Source organism: Staurois parvus, unplaced genomic scaffold (assembly GCF_062004578.1).
Source record: "Staurois parvus isolate SC_StPar_1 unplaced genomic scaffold, SC_StPar_1.0 ptg000530l, whole genome shotgun sequence".
NCBI classification, from domain to species: domain Eukaryota; kingdom Metazoa; phylum Chordata; class Amphibia; order Anura; family Ranidae; genus Staurois; species Staurois parvus.
In genome coordinates, this window is record NW_028318326.1 from 11,352,831 (window position 1) to 11,372,252 (window position 19,422).

The following is a 19,422-nucleotide window of genomic DNA, read 5'->3' on the forward strand; positions in this document are numbered from 1 at the left end:
GACCAGTCACGTGTCCCAGAAGACTATGGGGAGGGAGGGGGGTGGAGGACAACTTCCGCTTCTGATCGCCTAGACGATTGCAGTGGAAGTGGTAACCTGTCAAATTCAGGTCCCCGCTCCCCCCCACTCCCAAAAGGTGCCAATCCTTAATTGGAAGTGGGGGACAAAGGCTTAAAGCGGAACTTCCCCTTTTGGGTGGAGCTCCGATTTAACTGGGGTCACCCTCTCCCTGGCCCCTAGAAACCTCAACCAGGGGCCCTGATGCGAGCCTCCGATCCAAAAAGACTGACAAGGCCACCACATGCACCTTTAGGGTGCTTACTGATATACCTTTATCCACTCCTGCTTGGAAAAAGTCTAGGATCACTAGAACCGTGGGAAGGGAAACCCTTTTCTGGCACCAACTGGAAAACACACTTCACACCTTGGCGTATATTTTTCTAGTGACCAGTTTCCTCCTGAGGAGAAAAGTGCCTATCACTCTCTCAGAACACCCCCTCTTTCTAAGCATCTCCCTTTCAAGAGCCAAGCTGTTCCGGATTGGGGAGCAGAGTTGGCCTCTGTAAGAGAAGATCCCTTCTGACTGGGAGTACCAGGGCCCACCTCTTTAAGGTGGCGAACCAGGCTCTTCTTGGCCACCATGGGGCCAGCAAGATCAATCTGCAGTCTGATCTGCCCAGTTTCTGAAGTATCCGCGGGATCAATGGCACAGGGGAAAATGCATATGCCAATTTGAAATTTTATTTCTGTGCTAATACATCCAGGCCTTTGGATCCCTGCTCCCGCGCCAAGGAGAAATACCATCTCACCTTCCTGTCTTTCCTGCAGGCAAAAAGGTCTATCTCCAGGCTGCCAAAGACCTGACTTATATGATAAAAGACCTCGGGATTGAACTCCCACTCTCCTTGGTGAACTGTCGGCTGAGAAAATCTGCTTTCGTGTTGACCAACCCCTTTATGTGGACCGCCGACACTGAAAGAACTCTGCTCTCTGCCCATCCTAGAAACTCCTGAGCTAGGTCCAGAAGATTCCAGGATCTGGTGCCACCTGATGATTCAGGTATGCCACTGTCGACATATTGTCTAACAGATTTTGGACTTCTTTTCCTTCGATCCTGTCTGCAAAGGCCTTTAAGGCCTGACCTACTGCCAACAGCTCTCTACAACTGGAGGAGGTCCCCACGGACCCAGAACTCTCATGATGTGCCTCCAGGAGCAATCTGAAACCACTAGCAATGTGAAGACTATACTCACTATCTTTTGGTCTTTTCTTGTGAGTAAAAAGAGTTTCTGGACTCTGGAGTCCACTACGTACCGCAGGAACACCTTAGTTTGGGAGGGAGTCAATGAGGACTTCTGTCAATTAACAATCCACCCCAAAGATTCCAAGGTGAGGAACACCTTTTCCAGGTCTCTCAGGACTTGGTGCCGTGAGACTCCGTAGATCACCTGAAGGTGTAAATAGGCTGCCACCTCAGCCAAGGCCTTGGTAAATATTCTTGGACTGGCCGCTAGTCCAAAATGGAGGGCACTGAACTGCCAGTGACTGACCCCCTGCTCCATGAAAATGGCTAAGTGTAAGAAGGCTTGGTATTCCAGGTTGATGGGAACATAGAAGTAGGTGTCCCTGAGATGCAGTGGCCATAAAGACTCCCTTGAGCAGATGTTTCCGTATACTATAGATACTTTCCATACGGACTTCTTGTACCACAGGTAACTGTTAAACCTTCTTAGGTTTATGATCAAGCGGAATTTCCCTGAAGGCTTCAAGACCACAAAAATGTGGGAATAGCATTCCTGAAAAAGCTGGTCCGTTGGCACAGGAACAATTACCTCCTGACCTGCAAAATCCGATTCCTCCCTAGAGACCCTCTGCCTTTGCACTGTCTCTGGGGGGATAAGTCAGCACAAGTGGTATGAGGGGAGGAGCAAGGAGAATTCCAACTGGAACCCCTCCCCTATCAACTGCAGGATGTACGGGCTCTCTGTAATCTTCCCCCATTGCTGAAGGAATCTGGACAGTCTTCTGCCCACCCTAAGATCTATGTCCTTACTGGTGGGTTTGGAGCCAGAAAAAAAGGAAGCTTCCTTTCGGTCTCCTTTGTTGGCCCATTTCTTGGGGGAGTCCTTCCTAAACCTTTGTTGGCCCTGATTAAGAGGGGCATGAAAAAACTTCTTCCCCTTATCCTTCTTGGCCTTGATAGGGAACTTCTTCCTCTTTTCGGCTGACCTAGATAAACACTTGGTCCAGCCCTGGGCCAAACAAAAAGGAACCCTCAAAGGGTAAACCACAGAGATAGGCTCTTGACGTCTGATCGCCTTTCCAGGTTTTAACCCATACTACCCTCCGGGCTGAGAGAAGTCTTAACTGATGTTCTGACCATCTCCACCACAGCGTCTGCTAGGTAGGCTACAGCCTTACCAACTGCCTCCAGGGAATCCAAACACCTCTTCTGACTGGGCTTCCCCGTTTTTCATTGTACCCCGAAAGACATGGTCAATTATTCTATGCATCTGAGCATCAGCATTTCTAGCAATGCAGGCGAATGCCAGGGCTGGGGCCATAGTAGCGGTATTGGCATCCCAGGCTCTACGCAACTGTGTCTCAAACCTCTGGTCCATCTGATCTCTGATGTTACCCGAGACCTCAAAAGGATAAGTCAGACTTTTTAGATACTTGTGATAATGCTGCATCTAATTTGGAATGACAAAAAAATCCTTAAAAAACGCAGAGGTTTCTTTCCCTGACATCTTGTGGAAATATTTGCTGCAAAAGGGTCTTTAGGCATCTTGTGGGCACTCTCCTGGGGAGTTCCGCACGGCTCCAAGGAGAGATATACAGGGGCCCGGGTTAACATGTTTCCTTTCCCCAAGTACACCTTTAGGGAAGTGGGTAAGGTCTCTACCCCCTCCTCTCCCCAATCAGCTCGTGGTCTTCTCGCTGGCTGCAGTCACTGCCTAGCTTTCCATCTTGGTAGGGCCCTTCGGGACTGCGTCACCGTCCCAGGGGTAACTCCTGGAGGCGCCTCATTAGGTAGAAAAAATACTGACTGGAGCCACCATCTTTACGTGGAAATCCCACCCTCGCCGGAAGTCCTATTGGGAGCGAGGCTTAGTCCGCAGCCCCGCTCCCACATCCGGTCCTGCACCCTGGGCTCTTTTCTGGAGGAACCAGTAACTGACTCCACTGTGGCCACCCCGCTCACCCTACAGGGGCGCGCCGAGCAACTCCACATGTAGGCCGTACCCATACCAGTGAGAAGCCGTCTCGTAGCCCAGTCCTCTCCTTTACATGCCTCCCCACTGTCCTGGAAGAGGGAGGAAGGGCGCCCGTCCCTCGAATGCCAGGTACACATTTCCTGTGCTTAGGAAGCTCCACAGGAGTGGGACCCCTGGAGTGAGTGAGATACAGCCTGCCCTCCCTGGCTCAGCTATTTACCCCCCAAGGGGGACCTCCGACCCCAGGCCTTAAGTACACAAAATAAACATTTCGCTGCTAGGGAAACACAATCAAAAACTGGAGTGGAGGGAAGGGCAGGGAATTTAAACTCTGTCAATTGTTGATTGTGTTTCCTGTCAAGTGGAGCTAGTCATCTCTCAGGTGTGCAATCCTGGAAGATGTCTAGAGAAAAAAATGTTTTCTATACTGTAGTATCTATGTCTTCAGTACCATGTGCAGATATTTATACCTTTATCCCCCAGCTAATTATTCTCCTTACCACAGCATAACCGGGGAGGCCTGAACAAGGGGAAAATACTTTGCTCCAATTAGGGTAAATTGAGTGAATTTACCAATATTCTTTCTGCCTTCCTCTGGATCAACTGTGGGTATAGGATTGTGTATATGGAGGTTTTCTATTTGTTTTATATTTTTCCTGTTGTTTGAACTAGATGGACTCTGGTGATAGTCTTTTTTTAACCTATGTAAAAATTGATTTTGGTGCAAAAAGACCAGTTTCACGGTTAATGACAATTTGTGAACAGAACTGTATTGAATTATTTTTCAAGAATCTGTATGATGTCCTAAACCCACACTTAAGAATCAGACCATCATAGGTTTGCAGTGGGCTCAGAGAGGACAGAGCTTGACGCACAGATAATAATGGCTTCTATACTCTCCCCAAAGTCAGATTGAGGGATACTGAGATGAGATGAGGAAACTGGTAATTACAGTGTTTTATCCAGCAGATAATCTAGGTGCAGGGGATGTAGGCTAGGATGAAATATTAAGTTATTCTGTAAACTGTGCTGTTTTTAAGCAATACCATGTTTGATTGGAGTATACTTCTCATAAAATGTTACAGAAAGCTTAGTACACTAAAGTCATCACACTGATGATTTAGAGAACAGATCGTAAAGGATTTTAATAATAAAACTTGGCTGTGCAAAAATATACTAAACCAAATATGATCTCACATTTGCTTTCAGCATTTAAAAAGTCTTTCATATCCAACATTAATCCTCCAGGTTGCAGTGCATTTTGTAAACATAGCATGAAAAGTTGTGGTTGGGCCTTTCCTTTATGTGTATTACTGTGTCATGATCAAACACTAAGTCGTGGCTGTGAGTCTGAAAGAGAAAAAAAAAAAAAATTAGACAACAAGACCTGTCACTAGTCTAATCCAGGCTCTATACAGAAGAGGAAAACAAAAATAGTATAAATTAGAACTGATCTAAGCAGACTATAAATAACTTCCATCCCTCTATGTACTATCCTGAAGCCCTCATTCACACTGCTGAAGCCCGTCATCAAGCAATCGCACATATCCTTGTTTTTTCGCACATTGTTACGCTTTACCAATAAGGCAGCCCATTCATTTTAATGGGCTGCCCTATACATGACAAAGAAGCTCATGAACCTTTTTGCGTTTTCCAATCATGCATTTGTTGCACATGCAAAAATGCGCTTCCTTCTCGGTGGGTTTGGGGTGCAATTAACAATGAATTGCACTGCAAGTGCGACACTCGTTTTTCGCATATTTTGTGAACGCACATAAAACTGCACAATTTTTGCTGCATTTAGAGCTACATTAGTGTGAATGTGTGCTAAAGCTGAATTCAAGACAAAACAGCTAATTACTTATTTAAAATACATATAAGGAGGCAGTAGTACATATCAAAGGATTTGTATTGCTTTCCATCCAGTCATAGTATTAAAGGCGAACCATGGTCACAGCATACACTTTCCTTTTTAACATCAGAATTGTAACAATACAAACAAGTTATTTTTGGCAATCCAATATAATCTTACTTGAAAAATCTCTTCATTTTGTGGGTGCTGCCTATCTCTTTTCACAAGCTCCTGGATTCCTTGCTTATGGTTTACTTTCAATTTTTAATGACTACATATACCATGTGATATTGCTACCAGGCTTTTCCTGCACTGTACTGCACCTCCAGTTTACTATCCAGTTTTTCCCCAAACGACCAGTGCCACCAGCTATAGCCAGCAAAACTAATCATTGTATTCTGAAGTCAGAATGCGATACCACAGCTGGAAGCGTACCCCCATCCACATCGAATGTGTGGATGGGGGGGGGGGGGGAGATCTGATCATTTTTTCTTTCAACCTGCTGGTTGAATGGGAAAAAAAATTAAAAAAATCAATGTATGGGGCCCTTTCCTTCTTTTAGACAGTGAAAAGAGAAGCAGCACACCGATAAGCCCATCGCTCTGTCACTTTGCTCTCTCCTCCTATCGTGCATTCATTTCTCATCCTAGGCTCAGGTTTTTGACAGCTCTATATACGAAATTTAAATAGTAATATTAAGTATAATAACGTTTCAAAAACTTTACTTTTTCTGTGTGTGTATATATGAGAAATGAGCATATTTGCTCATTGTGTAAGCACTCTATCTTTGCTTAGGCTGTAACTGTAAAGGTGGAGCTTATGGCAGCACTCTATTTCTATGGCAAGAGAGAAGTAACTTGTTTCCCCAAATTAGGATGTGATCTAAGTAATGTTTACATGTCCCCTACTGCTTCATGTTTGAAGATTTATATTTTTAATCACAGGTTCCCTGCAAGTTGTGGTGGTTTATGTAAGAATTTATTCTAAATACGTAGGGCGGTGTCCTCTCCCTTAAAACAAAATATTGCAGTGCCTCCAGCCGTTAAAATACGGCAAATATTTAAGAAACCAATAATTTGGACACCTTAATAAATTTGATCACCACTTAATAATTTACCTTGAGTTCTTTCACCAATATGATTTTGTACCATATACACAAAATTTGCCTTTTTGATAAATAAATGTATTTATGTACAAAATTTATATATATATTAATACAAATGCAAAATACTGGTGATGAATATATATTCTTTCACACAAACAAAGATATAATATGTTAATATCTATATGAGATCATATAATATATGATTTTCAAATAAAAGAAAACAAAATTTTGGGAGGTTAGTAGCAACCTATAGTGCTTCAGATATTATTTCTCATTTCTCGTGGCCATAGGGAAATAAGAAAATGTCTCTGATAATATACATTATATACAATATAATGTTATAAATCTTAGAATGTTTAATATGTCAAAGAAAATTACAATATTCTAGTACAGTCTGACCACTCCCAGAAGCTTGATTTTGAGGCCTTCCCAGTGGGATGCAGTGGGGAAAAGAAGTATTTCTGTGCAGTCAGGCACCAGAATTTAACTGAACATCAGCTTCTCTGGTGGAAATCTTTTCCTTCAAAATGGCAGCTGGACGTTCTCATCAAAATGGCCGCAGGTGGCAAGTGAGGTATAGTGCAGTGGTAGTAGAATAGTAAAGAAGTAGTTTCAGGAGTAGTTCAGAAGTGATCAAGAAGATTAGAGTTTTCAGAAGACTGTAGAAGATTGGAAGATTGCAGATGATGGATTGTAGATTTTAGAAGGAATCCTCTCACTTTGAGGTGTCTGGCCTTTTAAACCATACAAGTCCTTTGTTCTGAGGGACCGCCCAACAGACTTGGACGGTTGAACAGTTTGCGTACCTATAGATGTTCCTAACCTGTCCACTGGGGACAGTCAGGTATTACAAATGAATTGGTGGTCTTAATGATGACTCACTCTTTGATATCAACAGTATGTCCTTATGGATCAAATATATGTCCTATTCAAGTATAGATGATTTCACTACTAACGCTTGGATAAGGACCATAGAAAGATGTGAATACATTTGGTTTCTCATTTTTCTGATATATGAACTGTAGTGGAATGGTTGATTTCCTTTGGAAATATAGAAATTACCCAATTCACAAACCATCTTATATTTTTCATCACTTCAAACTTCAGTTGAGTGGTATGCAATACCCAACTTTGTTAAATAGATTTTTCCTTGATGGACAAGTGTTGGTAATACACTTTTGATATTTCAGTTCATGTATCCCAAACTCTTTATTTTAAATGACCCAGGTTTCACCCTATACTGCATATACAGTTCAAGATGTGACATAGGAAATTTCATCCATTGTTGGGTAATTAGGGTAAACAGACTGGACTGGAGTTAAACCTCAGTATTCAATAGTCTATTGTGACAGCTCAAGAAGTTTGTTTGGTAATCACACACTTCCCAAGGTTTTGTGAGAGATAAGACAATGAGGATTTCCTCTCACCATTGTCACTTTGGGTCCAGGTGTATGCTCACCTGCAGACATCCAAATAGTGGTGTTTGAATCTCATTGTCTCTTAGACCAGTTTCTTCCACTCATTGTGTGTGTGGTAACTTCTTGGAATATCACTTGAAATTCAACCTAGAATGTTAACCCCTCACAGTCAGCTTAGAATCTCCTATTTGGGATAATATCATTTTTCTTAATAGTCCAAAAGTCATCACAAAGCTGAAATCCAGGCAGATACAGAAAAAAGTTACCTGTTCTGCTCTTAGAACTATTGTATGAATAAATAATATATAACCATCTGATTTAAATAGAGGATTTTATACCATGTAATCACTTTCTGTTGTCAAATGGGTACAGGCTGCATAAATATAAAAACATAATTGTATTAAAAATGTTAGGAGACTGATCCAGATAGATATATAAAATTGATTGGATTTATTTCCAAAAAAAAAAAAAAGAGAAAGAAGGAGCATGAAAGGCAATATGTACAGGTGTGACAGCGATATAGAACAGAATAAAAAGTAGTGAGAAATACTGAAGGGAAAAAAAACAAAATGAGATGAAAATGAGATCAATATGTAGAGGAAGATTGTTGAGCAGGTGAATTGGTTACTGGTCAAACTAGTACAGAGTAAAAGGAAGGTGAATGACAAATTCGGGACTGGAAGAGACCAAAATAGATGACCATGCAGCAACAATATAATTGCTGATCACAACTTACACAAGTTCACTAAGAAGCAGGCATTACATGAGGCTCACTCTCAGAAAGGGATGCAAGAGTGATAGGCAATAATTCAGTGCATGTAAAATGCCTAAAGGTATAATAGGGAGAGAAGGAAAGCACACTACAATTCAGCATAGACAATTTCAGAGCAGATGAGAATATATGCTGAAGACTGAAGAAGAGACACTGGGAGCACATGGGGACACTCAATGAGCAGGGAATAGAATATAACTCCGTTTTCAGATGTGCAAAGGTTCTCACTGCATTGAGCAAGCTTTACTCTAGGACACCAGTGAGCTACCCTTCAGTTCTCTGTTAGAATCCATAGACACTAAAGTTTATCAACAGGAACTGTGCCTGGTGGAAGAGGTGCAAAGCAGGAGCAGTGAAGAACAGTGTGTCATCAGCACAGGCTGATTTAGTCATGGTCTGCGTGAGGTAAGAGTGGTGCCAGAGGACAGAACTAGCTCACGGGCAAAATGCAGCAGAAAATTAAAGGCAAGAGTCCCATTCAGCAAGCTTAGCAAAGCTAAACGCCTACATAACACGTAAGGACACAATCTGCTGCCACATGAAAAATCCCAATGAACCTTCTCTCTGGCATCCACCTGAACCACAGCCTGCTACAGTGCAACAATATCAGGATACAAAATGAAAAAGCTTCAGTATAGAGGATCTCCAGAATCCAGTGAGTGTTTATTGGTATCAAATATTACACAGCAGTCATCTCAGAAGGGCCGTATCATATTTTCTACTAATGTGTTTACTCATAAGGCATTGAATAAACACATCAGTGCAGAATACCTTAACCTCTTCATGCTGACGTCACACAAATATGCGGCATTACAGAACTGGGCTTTTTTCCATGGAGCCGCATAATTGCATACCTGCACAGCGCGCTCCCAGCACAAAGACTGGGATGTCACTGGGAGTCCCGGGTCCCGTTCTAATGATCGGGACCCGGGACTCCTGATTCCGGGTCACATGATCACTATGATAGCCTCTGATTGGCTATCACAGTGGTCAGTCACTGTACAGCCCAGCCCCCTTTTTTTTTTTTCTCTATGAATGGAGGAGAGATACATTGTATCTCTGCAACTCCTGGCGTAAAAGGGGAAAAAAAAAGTTTGTTAAAAAAATAAATATTAAAAAATAAAGAAAAAAAATACCTAGATCGAGGTTTGATCTAGTTCAGTGCCAGGGTAAGTGTTTAGGTCAAGGTCAGGGTCAGGATTTTTTTTTTTTTAATTGGTATCAGTGTCAGTATGTTTTAGGTAAAAGAAAACAACAAAAAACAAAATGCGAACTATTGCTTCTTGACTGTACTACAGGTACAAATAAACAACAAATAACATATACATAAATGGTATTGCTGCAATCGTCAAGAGCTGAAAAACTTATTTTGGGTTATTCTTTGGTAGTAGGTTATGGTAGTAACAAGAAACACATGGCTACATTAAAAAAAAAGATTTTTTTTTTTACTACCGTATTTTGAGCCAGTTTTCCTTTGGTAATAAAAAAGAAAAAAAAAAATCAGGAAATATCCATTACCATTTACCACCAAATGAAAGCTCAATTTGTCCTGAAAAAAAAAAAGATATAATTCACCTGGATGTACAAAGTAGTTGTAATGATATGTATGGTTTTACTAATACATGTCAACGTTGCAAAATACTGCTTAGGCTTTAAGATTTGTTTTACCCTTAGTTGTGAAGGGGTTAAAGCGCTTCTATGATGACAACTGTGTTATATTTTATATCAATAAACACATGATTAATTTTGAGAATCCTCTGTTGTTCGAAAGTCCTTAATTTTGTGTCCTAAAACTAAAGTTGAGCTCTGACCGTAGTGTTAAATCCACCCTCTAGTGATAACCACTAATAAAGCTCCGACTGGAAAATAGATGGTATGAACAGGTCAGAGCATAACAAAAGTTCAGTAGTATACAGAAGTATGTAGATGCTTCCTAACTCACACCGTTTATAGCAATACAGAATGACAGAAAAAAAACATTGATGCAGATGTGTATCTTACCACATCCCAGGATTCCTGGAGTATGATCTTCTTCAGAACGCTGCCAGTTTCATTGCAGTGTAGATTAACATGTGCATTTCCTTCAGAGTCTATCTGGGTCACAGCCACCAACATTAGCAAGTCCAGCTCATCTTCATAGACTACAGCCTGGAATGTCTGGTGTGGCCAGGAACACAGACACAGGAAAAGGTTAACTGCATACCATGCTATGGGCCATCATGCATCTTTGAAGTCTCAAAATGTTTTGCTTTGTCCCTTGTGAGTTTTCATGTTTAATATGTAAATTTCTGAAAATATAATAGAATTACACTGACTGGCCAGGAACAAGTAGAAGGTAGATGGCTGCACACTCCAGAAGGATGTCAATACTTTATTGATGTGTATCAAAAATAGCAAACTAAAAACATGACAGCACAAAGAGCACAAGGAGATTAGATTAATGTGTCAACATCTAATCTCCTTGTGCGGTCATAGTTTTATTTTACTATTTTTGATACATATCAATAAAGTACTGCCATCCTTCTGGAGTGCACAGCCATTTACCTCCTTATTCCTGCTAATCTCGGAGACACGCATCTCTGCTCCTGGATGTAAGAATTGGGACTTTTGCATACACACTATGAGGGGGGTACATCTTTTGTTGGTATATTGACTGGCCATTTTAGATAATATCAGTGATTTAACAAAATTTTCACCTAAGAGTCACTCAATCTTCTAACAAAATCTTTTGTGAAAATGGATAGAGTTTAGAGTGAAAAGTTGTGCAAATATTAGGTAACACATTGTGAAACAAACCCCTCAGTTATTTAAATTAATGAGGGAAAGAAGCTGCCTTTTTGTATTCACCTCTTCATGTATTGCTGATGTGTTGCTTGGTACTTGAAACAAGTACACTGTAGAAGTTACACTAGTCTCTGTTCTGGTCAGGGGAGCATAAAACTCTAAAATCCTTTTTAAACTCAATCACTTTTTGGTCAGATGAAGAAAAAGATAATGAACTTAACAGGATGTCTTTGGACTTTCAAAGAAACTAGGGCACCCAGAAGAAGCCCACACTAACAAAGAGTTATGGCCACTGTATGTACAAACAACTTGTTTAAAATCCTCTATTTAGGAGGTTTTCTTTTTCTTATATTTCTTTGAATACTTCAGTTGACTGACACCTCTCTGGTCCAGTGGCTGAGAATATGCTGTAACTCAGTGCATCTCCTTATACTTTTGAGGTTCAACCTCCTCCAGTTTCACTTTTTGTTTTTCTCGATTACTGACAATGTTCTACTCTTTAAGAACATCATTTTCATGCTGTGGATCGGTTCAACTATTGCAACAATTTACTCATCGGAATTCTCTGTCATTCTACTGTATTTTGGAACTTTACTTTGAGGCATGTTGCATACTCCGGCTTATAGTCAATTAGTTCTGTATGTCTATGCTATCCATTAATAAAAACCTTTGTAAAAGAAAATCCTCGATTTATGTAGAGTTAATTGCAGTAATATTTACCTCTTGTTCTGGGTCATCATCTAGCATCTCATAACGCCTTTTCACCAATCTCCCAGATGCAGTCACAGTAACCTTATTGTTCACCTTAAAAAAAAAATAAAAAAAATAGATAGTCTATGCTGAGATTACAGAGGGGGCCATTGCTAAACTTTCCTTTTGAAAATTCTAGCTGCCAGGCTGTTAGTCCGGAATTCCACTTTAATCCCTTTTTGGATTACCCTAACACTATCTATGCTTAAAAACGTTCCCTCCCATCTCCTTCTACCTATTCTGCCTACCCTACATAAAGGTTTACTTGCCTATTTTTAGTCCACTATATTTACTGATCCCCTGCATCAGTGAGGGTGGCTGCAGGGGAAATGAGGGAGCGCTCAACGACTAGGAATTCTGTGAGCAGAGACATCACCCACGGGCCCCCATGTCCCAGATGTTGTCGGCACTCACTCCATTGCTCTGCAGTCGCCACTCACTAACACATGGAATTTTTGGGGTGTCAGGTTGCTGATTGCAAATCGGCTGCTCTCTGCAGCTCTGAACATCTATTTTTTTTTATTAATTGGGTATTTTTTACTAACCAGATTTTTACAAAGATACAAAGAAAAGTAAAACATACAAAAACTACATTAAGAAAAAAAAATTAACAGGAACAGTACACTTCACATTGCAAATGCAAAATAGAGAATCAAGGCGGATATGCAGGAGAGGTACATAACACCATTTCTACCATATTGTGCAATACAGATGAGAAACTCATCAGTCATTAAAGAAAGGGAAAGACAGTATCCAAATAGACTATATCAGAAGTACTAAGGTTATTGTGCTAATTTCACCCTCCACCCCTATTTTATGCACACAACACATTAGTTCTACCTTTACGATCAACCATCCACCTCGTTGTCCTGAGAACCAGAGATGTGGGAGGTATTATTGGAATCCATAAAAGTGCAGCGCTTAAAGTGACACAATCATAGGAAAACCGGGAAAATGTTTCAAAAAATAGTCCATACAAAATTAATGGAAAAGCCCCAGAGGCTGTGATGAAACAATAGAAATCCAAGGACAGTTGTTGTGTCACCAACCACTCATACAGAAGGCTTACCAGAAAGGCATGACCCCCTGTTAAGAGTGGTCAATCACGCTTTGTTAAACAACCCAGAAAGCCGGTCACTTGAATCTTCCTCCAGATCACCAAAAGAGCAGAAAAAGATCTTCCAAACAATGGACCTTAATTAGGGTAGCTAAACCCCTCAGGATAAGGCTTGGACTTGTAGTGCGAAACATGCAAGAAAAGAGTGTGCCACATAGTGTAAAACCATAATCACAACATTTATTTAAAGTACGGTTACACTCACATATGAGCAAACATCATTAGGCATTGATTGGCAAAAAAATCCAAACTTTGCAGTTTCCAAAATGGCCACTGGCCATTCACGCATGCACAGTAGCATGTGTACGTGGCTCCGCCCTACGCGTTTCATCACAGGTGACGTCATCATGTCCAAGGGCATAACTATATCGGATTGGCATTTTTCACTGTTTTCCTATGATTATTTGTCACTTTAAGCGCTGCACTTTTATGTATTTATTGTTTATTGCCTAGTATCAGGGTTTTTGTGTTCAGCTGTTATTATACACCAAATAAAGAGACAATGTCCACATTAAATGCATTTCGTCAGGTAGTACACCCTCTTCAATAATACGCAATAGGGCTAGTTTGGGGTCAAAGAGTACCTGAGTGGAGCACAAGGAGTTCAAGGTATCAAAAATAGATTTCCAATAACGGTGTAATTTTGGGCACAACATATGTATAAGTGTTCCTGTGACTATGGCACATCTAGGACACAGTGGGGATAATGATCTTCCCCAGGAGTAGAGTTTCAATGGAGAATAATGTACTCTATGTAGTATGAACAATTGAGCTAGGCTTTGTGAAGGGGATAGAGAGACTTTTGGTAAAATTTTCAGGGCCTGGATTCATTCCTCATCATCAAATGATACCATGTCCTGTTGCTAAGTGCTGAAGCCATTCACCTGAGTCCTGGCATTGACAGCTGTCTAGAGGGCGGAATATATGTGCCCTATCCACCCGTTTAGTACAGGCTGTGGAGATTGCCATAGATAATACTGTAGAGGGGTTACAGTTAAACTGAAACGTGGACCCTTGACTGTGCAGCACATGGCGCAGTTGCAGATATTGAAAAAAACATTTGTGGGAAAGCTGATAGCGGATAGCAATGATATCAAATGGTAACAACACACCACTCATTAATTTGATAAAGAAAAGAAACTGAATACCAGCCCTTTTCCAATTATCAAATACCTTCAGCTTTTCCAATTCTGGTAAACAAGGGTTATGCCACAGCGGTATGTGTTTAGTATAGCCGATATGTCCAGTAATATCCTGTACCATGGGCCACAATTTATGTACCAGGTGAAACGTTGGATAAGTACGCTTTACTTGAAAATGGTGAGCCAATACCAGCTGTACAAGTGGAGCTATAGGAAGCTGTGACAGAATAATACCCTGTATGGGATCATGTAAATTTACTTTACTCCAGCCATACCGATGTTGTAGCTGGGAGGCTACAAAATAGAGTCTAGTGTTAGGTATTGCCAATCCTCCCCCATGCTTTGGGAGCTGTAATGTAGAAAGTTTAATTCTAGGATGATGATACTTCCAAATAAGAGAGTCAATGGTGTCAATTTTCACCAAGTTGGCTTTTCCTATAACAGTAAGGGGCAATTTAATCCAGATTTTACCCACGTGTTTAAATCTTGCACAAAGAGAGGTCAAGTTCCTATCAACATATCATTGAGTTCTGGCGTAACCACAACACCTAAATATTTAAAAGATGTCACTATGGCTATTTGAGCTGCAATGGGTGAAACGTCGTTTGGAACAGGGTCAAATGGTAATAAAACCGACTTGTCCCAGTTAATGGTGAAACCCAAATGTATTAATTAGGGACATAACCGCCTCCAATGAGGAGGAAGAGGTGTAACCCAAAAATAATCAGGTGTCATTAGCGTACAGGACCAATTTGTCTTCACCTGTACATCTACAAAAGCCAACAATATCATGTGATTGGCGAATAGCAGCTGCCAGAGATTCCAGCACCTGGGTGAATAGAAGATGCAATGGGAAGGGGTCAGAAAACATGCCTGTTGAACTGTACCCTGGCCACTAGAGCTGCATAAAGAAGCTGCACACAGCGAAGAAAACGAGGCCCAACTCCAAAACGCTGCAGACACTGCCATAAAAAATCCCATTCGACATTATCAAAAGCTTTAGCTGCATCAAGCAACAATACAGCTCTATTACCAGTATTAATAGTTGGGACTTGTATGTTAAGAAATAGACGTCTAATGTTGATAGTTGTGAACCTATTTGGGATGAATCCTGATTGGTCCAGATGGAATATTTTAGCAATATGTTTCGAAAGCCTGGTGACCAATACTTTTGAAAGAAGCTTGACATCTGAGGTAAGTAAAGATATTAGGCAATAAGATTCTGGGCTACGCAGGTTCTTTCAACAAAACTATAACAGCAGCCTCTGTCATGGAAGATGGAAGAGATCCCCTGTCAAAATCGTCATTAAAGATCTCCAGTAGTTCTAGTAAAAGTAAATCCCCATAATTTTTGTACACCTCACCGGGCAAACCATCTGCTCCAGGAGCTTTGTTATTGGGGACACAAGCTGCAGCCGTCTGTAATTCTTCCAGCGTTAATGGACTACCTAAGGCCTCTATCTGCTTCTGACAGTACTGACATCTTAATACGATTAAGGAAGCCAGATAGGTCCTCAGAGTAAGAAACCTTACTATTGCATAAATCAAGATAGAAGTCACAAACAACTGTGGAGATTCCCTGAGTAGTAAATACCATGGTGTTTAAGGGTGTTTGAATTTCCAAAATATATCTTGACGGTCTTTGAGCCTTTACTATAGTAGCTAAGAGGTGGCCTGTATTTTCCCCCTACTCATAGTTAGGTTGTTGGAGAAAAAAGCTTTTCTGCTCCACCTCCGTAAGCTTGTTGCTTCTGCATCCATTCAAGTTTTGTCTGCAGTAGGGCTGGCAATATATTGTAACTCTGCCTGAGCTACTATAGCTGTTACTGACTTTTCCCACGCCCTGGATTGCTTTTTGATCAGAGATTTGTGGAATAAGGATCCCTCTCAAGTAAGCTTTTAGTAAGTCCCAATATACAGGGAATGCCACAGAGGATTTGTTAGCGGTAGTGTATACCGCTACGTCTATTAGTATATCTTCCGGGGAAGAAATTGGCGATAACCAAGAGGGGTTCACTTTCCAAAAGTAGCAGGGTGGTTCTAATTGTAATAATAATGTAAGAACTAGGGGAGAGCGATTAGAGAGACCCCTCTCTGCATAGGTTATATCTGAGATGAAGGGCGGAACCGAGGGCATATCCAATGCCAGGTCAATTCTGGACAGATTTCTATGTGTGTGAGAAAACCAAGAGAAATATTATTATTATACAGGATTTATATAGCGTCAACAGTTTGCTCAGTGCTTTACAATATAACGGACATAAGACAATACAGCAACAATACAGTTCAATACAAGAGGGATAGGAGGGCCCTGCTCCTTGGAGCTTACAATCTAGGAGGGAGGGGCTAGTGGTACAAAAAGGTAGTAACTGTGGGAGATTGACTGGTTGGAAGAGTAGAAGATTCCATTATTAGCTGAGGGCAGGATAGGCTTCCCTGAAGAGATAGGTTTTCAGAGATCGCCTAAAAGTGAGCAGAGTAGGCGATAGTCTGATAAATTGGGGTAGAGAGTTCCAGAGGATGGGGAAAGGTCTGGAGAAGTCCTGGAGACGAGCATGGGAGGAGGAGACAAGGGAGCTAGAAAGTAGGTGGTCTTGCGAGGAGCGGAGAGTACGGTTTGGGTGATATTTAGAGACAAGATCAGTGATGTAATTTGGGGCAGAGTTATAAACGGCTTTATAACTTATTGTTAATGTTTTGAATTTTATCCATTGGGCAATGGGAAGCCAGTGGAGGGATTGGCAGACAGGGGTGGCATATACAGAACAGTTAGTAAGGTGGATGAGTCTGGCAGCAGCATTCATGATAGACTGAAAAGGGGATAGCCTGCAATTAGGTAGGCCAATGAGGAGGGAGTTACAATAGTCAAGGCGAGATATAACAAGGGAGTGAATAAGTTGCTTTGTGGTTTCCGAGGTTAGGAACGGGCGTATCTTGGAGATGTTGCGGAGGTGAAGTCTACAAGAATTGGACAATGATTGGATTTGGGGCTGAAAGGACAGATGGGAGTCCAGAATTACACCTAGTACCCTGGCATGAGGGGAGGGACTGATGATTGTGTTATTGATCTTAAAGGAGAAGTCAGGGGAGGAGGCACGGGCTGGGGGGGGATACTAAGAGCTCAGTTTTGGAAAGATTGAGTTTGAGGAAGTGGAGTGACATCCATGCCGATATGTCACTTAGTAGGTTAGTAATGCGAGAGGAGACTAAAGGGGTGAGGTGAGGGGTAGAAAGATAGATTTGTGTGTCATCAGCATAGAGATGGTAATTAAAGTCATGGGAGTTTATCAAGTACCAAGGGAGGAGGTGTAGATGGAGAAGAGAAGGGGTCCAAGGACAGAACCTTGAGGGACCCCTACAGAAAGAGGGAGTGAAGAGGAGGAGGCAGCATTATAGGGAACGCTGAAGGAGCGCTGCGATAGGTAGGAGGAGAACCAGGAGAGAGCAGAGTCTCTGAGGCCAAGAGTGGAGTTTTTTGAGGAGGAGGGGATGGTCAACCGTATCAAAAGCCGCAGAGAGGTCAAGTAGTAAGAGTACGGAGTAGTTGCCATTGGTTTTAGCTGTTAGTAGATCATTAGTGAGTTTTAGTAGGGCAGTTTCAGTGGAGTGTAGTGAGCGAAAGCCAGACTATAAAGGGTCAAGTAGGTTGTTGTCAGTGAGGTAGGAGCTCAGGCGAACGTAGACTAAGTGTTCTAGGAATTTCAGAGGTAAATGGCAGCAGGGAGATGGGTCTTAAGTTGTTCATGTTGGAGGGGTCCAGGGAGTGATGTGCGCATGCTTTAGAGGGGAGGGGAGGGCACCAGTAGAGAGGGAAAGATTGAAGATGCGAGTCTGGGAGCATAGGATGGAAGAAGAGGGTTGTAGTAGTTGTGCAGGGACAGGATCCAGGGGGCAGGTAGTGAGACAGGCTTCTTAAAAAACCTTAGTGACCTCTTCGGTAGTAGCAAGGTCAAAAGAGGAAAGTGTTGAGGGAGGTTTAGTATAAGGTATGCTAAGTGGGATGGATGTCTGTGCAGTGGCGATGCCCCTACGAATTGCATCAATCTTGTTTTTGAAATGATTTGCAATCCCGTGAGCAGTGAGTGAGGTACTGGGTGGAGGTGAAGAAAGTAGGGAGTTAAAATTAGAGAAGAGATGACGAGGACTCGATGACAAAGTAATAATAAGAGTGACAAAGTAGGCTTGTTTGGCAGCATGAAGGGAGGAATTGTATGTTAAGAAAGCAGATTTATATAGTTTAGAAAACATAGCCAGCCTCTTAGAGGGGTTGCTCAAGCCTCTAATATTCCAAGAAATCATAGAATTAGTTGTTGGACTCCTGTTGGAATTCATGAAAATCAAAAACAGGATTCCGTTCCATGAATAGGAAAAAAAACCCAAAAAACTATGGAGTTCCCCAATGCAGGACGCACACCACGGCCCAAATAACAAGAACAGCTTTCACCCAGACCCAGGCGATAACCTGAAACATAACTTGCCCATGGTTTAGACAGGGTAGAGCTACACCCCAAGAGGAAGGTGACAAGTACCAAATCCAGTTACTTTGTGATGCAGAAGCCTCATACAAGTACACAAAAAACTTTAAATTTACCTTTACCACATGTTCAACTCCTACACAAGGCAGATCACACTGGAAGGGTTTTAAGCAACAGAAATTTTGCTGTCAATCCAGAAAGTAGTGGGCAGGACTAGGTGAGGCCAGGTGCTGACAAGCTACAGGCTTATGAATCAGTGCTGCCAATGCGGATTGCCATCTCCACTACATTTTTTAATTCCACTGTAGTACGATCATACATGAGAGTGAAACCTCTGCTCAGTTCAGGAGTAGTGCAGCATTGCTGTCACACCATTACAGAAAACTGAATTAGCCAGACTTCGCTGGTAGAATCAACAGGTATATATGAAACTTTGACTAAAAAAAGTGCAGATGCCCTTACAAACTGTTGCAGCACATATTTTATCTTTAACAGAATGCCATAGTTTTACTTTAAAAGAAATATGGACAAAGCCCTTTTGGCCATACTTCTCTTGTTGGTTAGTCCACTGTTGGCTGACATCACGGAGCCACTCTAAATTATGGAGGGATCCCGACTATAAGGGGCAGAACAGAGAGTCACTGCTCTTTGCTTAGAGCAGACATGAGAACTGAGTGATCAGCAGTCACGTGTTTGCTCAGTTCTTGGGAAGGGAACAGCTGCAGCATTGAACCAATGTATGGTGTGAGAACTCGCATCAAGTGGTAGAGCTTTTTTTAAAGCACACAG

At 41.7% G+C, this 19,422-nt stretch overlaps 1 protein-coding gene across 5 annotated transcripts in view; it reads right to left on the reverse strand.

The window, feature by feature from the left end:
• Positions 1 to 4,337: 4,337 nt before the first annotated feature.
• The window catches only part of DCAF17 (DDB1 and CUL4 associated factor 17), a 55,024-nt gene continuing 39,939 nt past the window's right edge, over positions 4,338 to 19,422 (reverse strand). For all 5 annotated transcript variants that reach the window (XM_089690522.1, XM_089690520.1, XM_089690521.1 and 2 more), the window contains 3 exons: positions 11,870 to 11,953; positions 10,367 to 10,522; positions 4,338 to 4,568 (listed from right to left, as the gene is read on the reverse strand). In XM_089690522.1, coding sequence (XP_089546648.1) covers positions 4,455 to 4,568; positions 10,367 to 10,522; positions 11,870 to 11,953 — 354 coding nt within the window. In that variant the 3' untranslated portion in view covers positions 4,338 to 4,454. The remainder of the gene's footprint in view (positions 4,569 to 10,366; positions 10,523 to 11,869; positions 11,954 to 19,422) is intronic.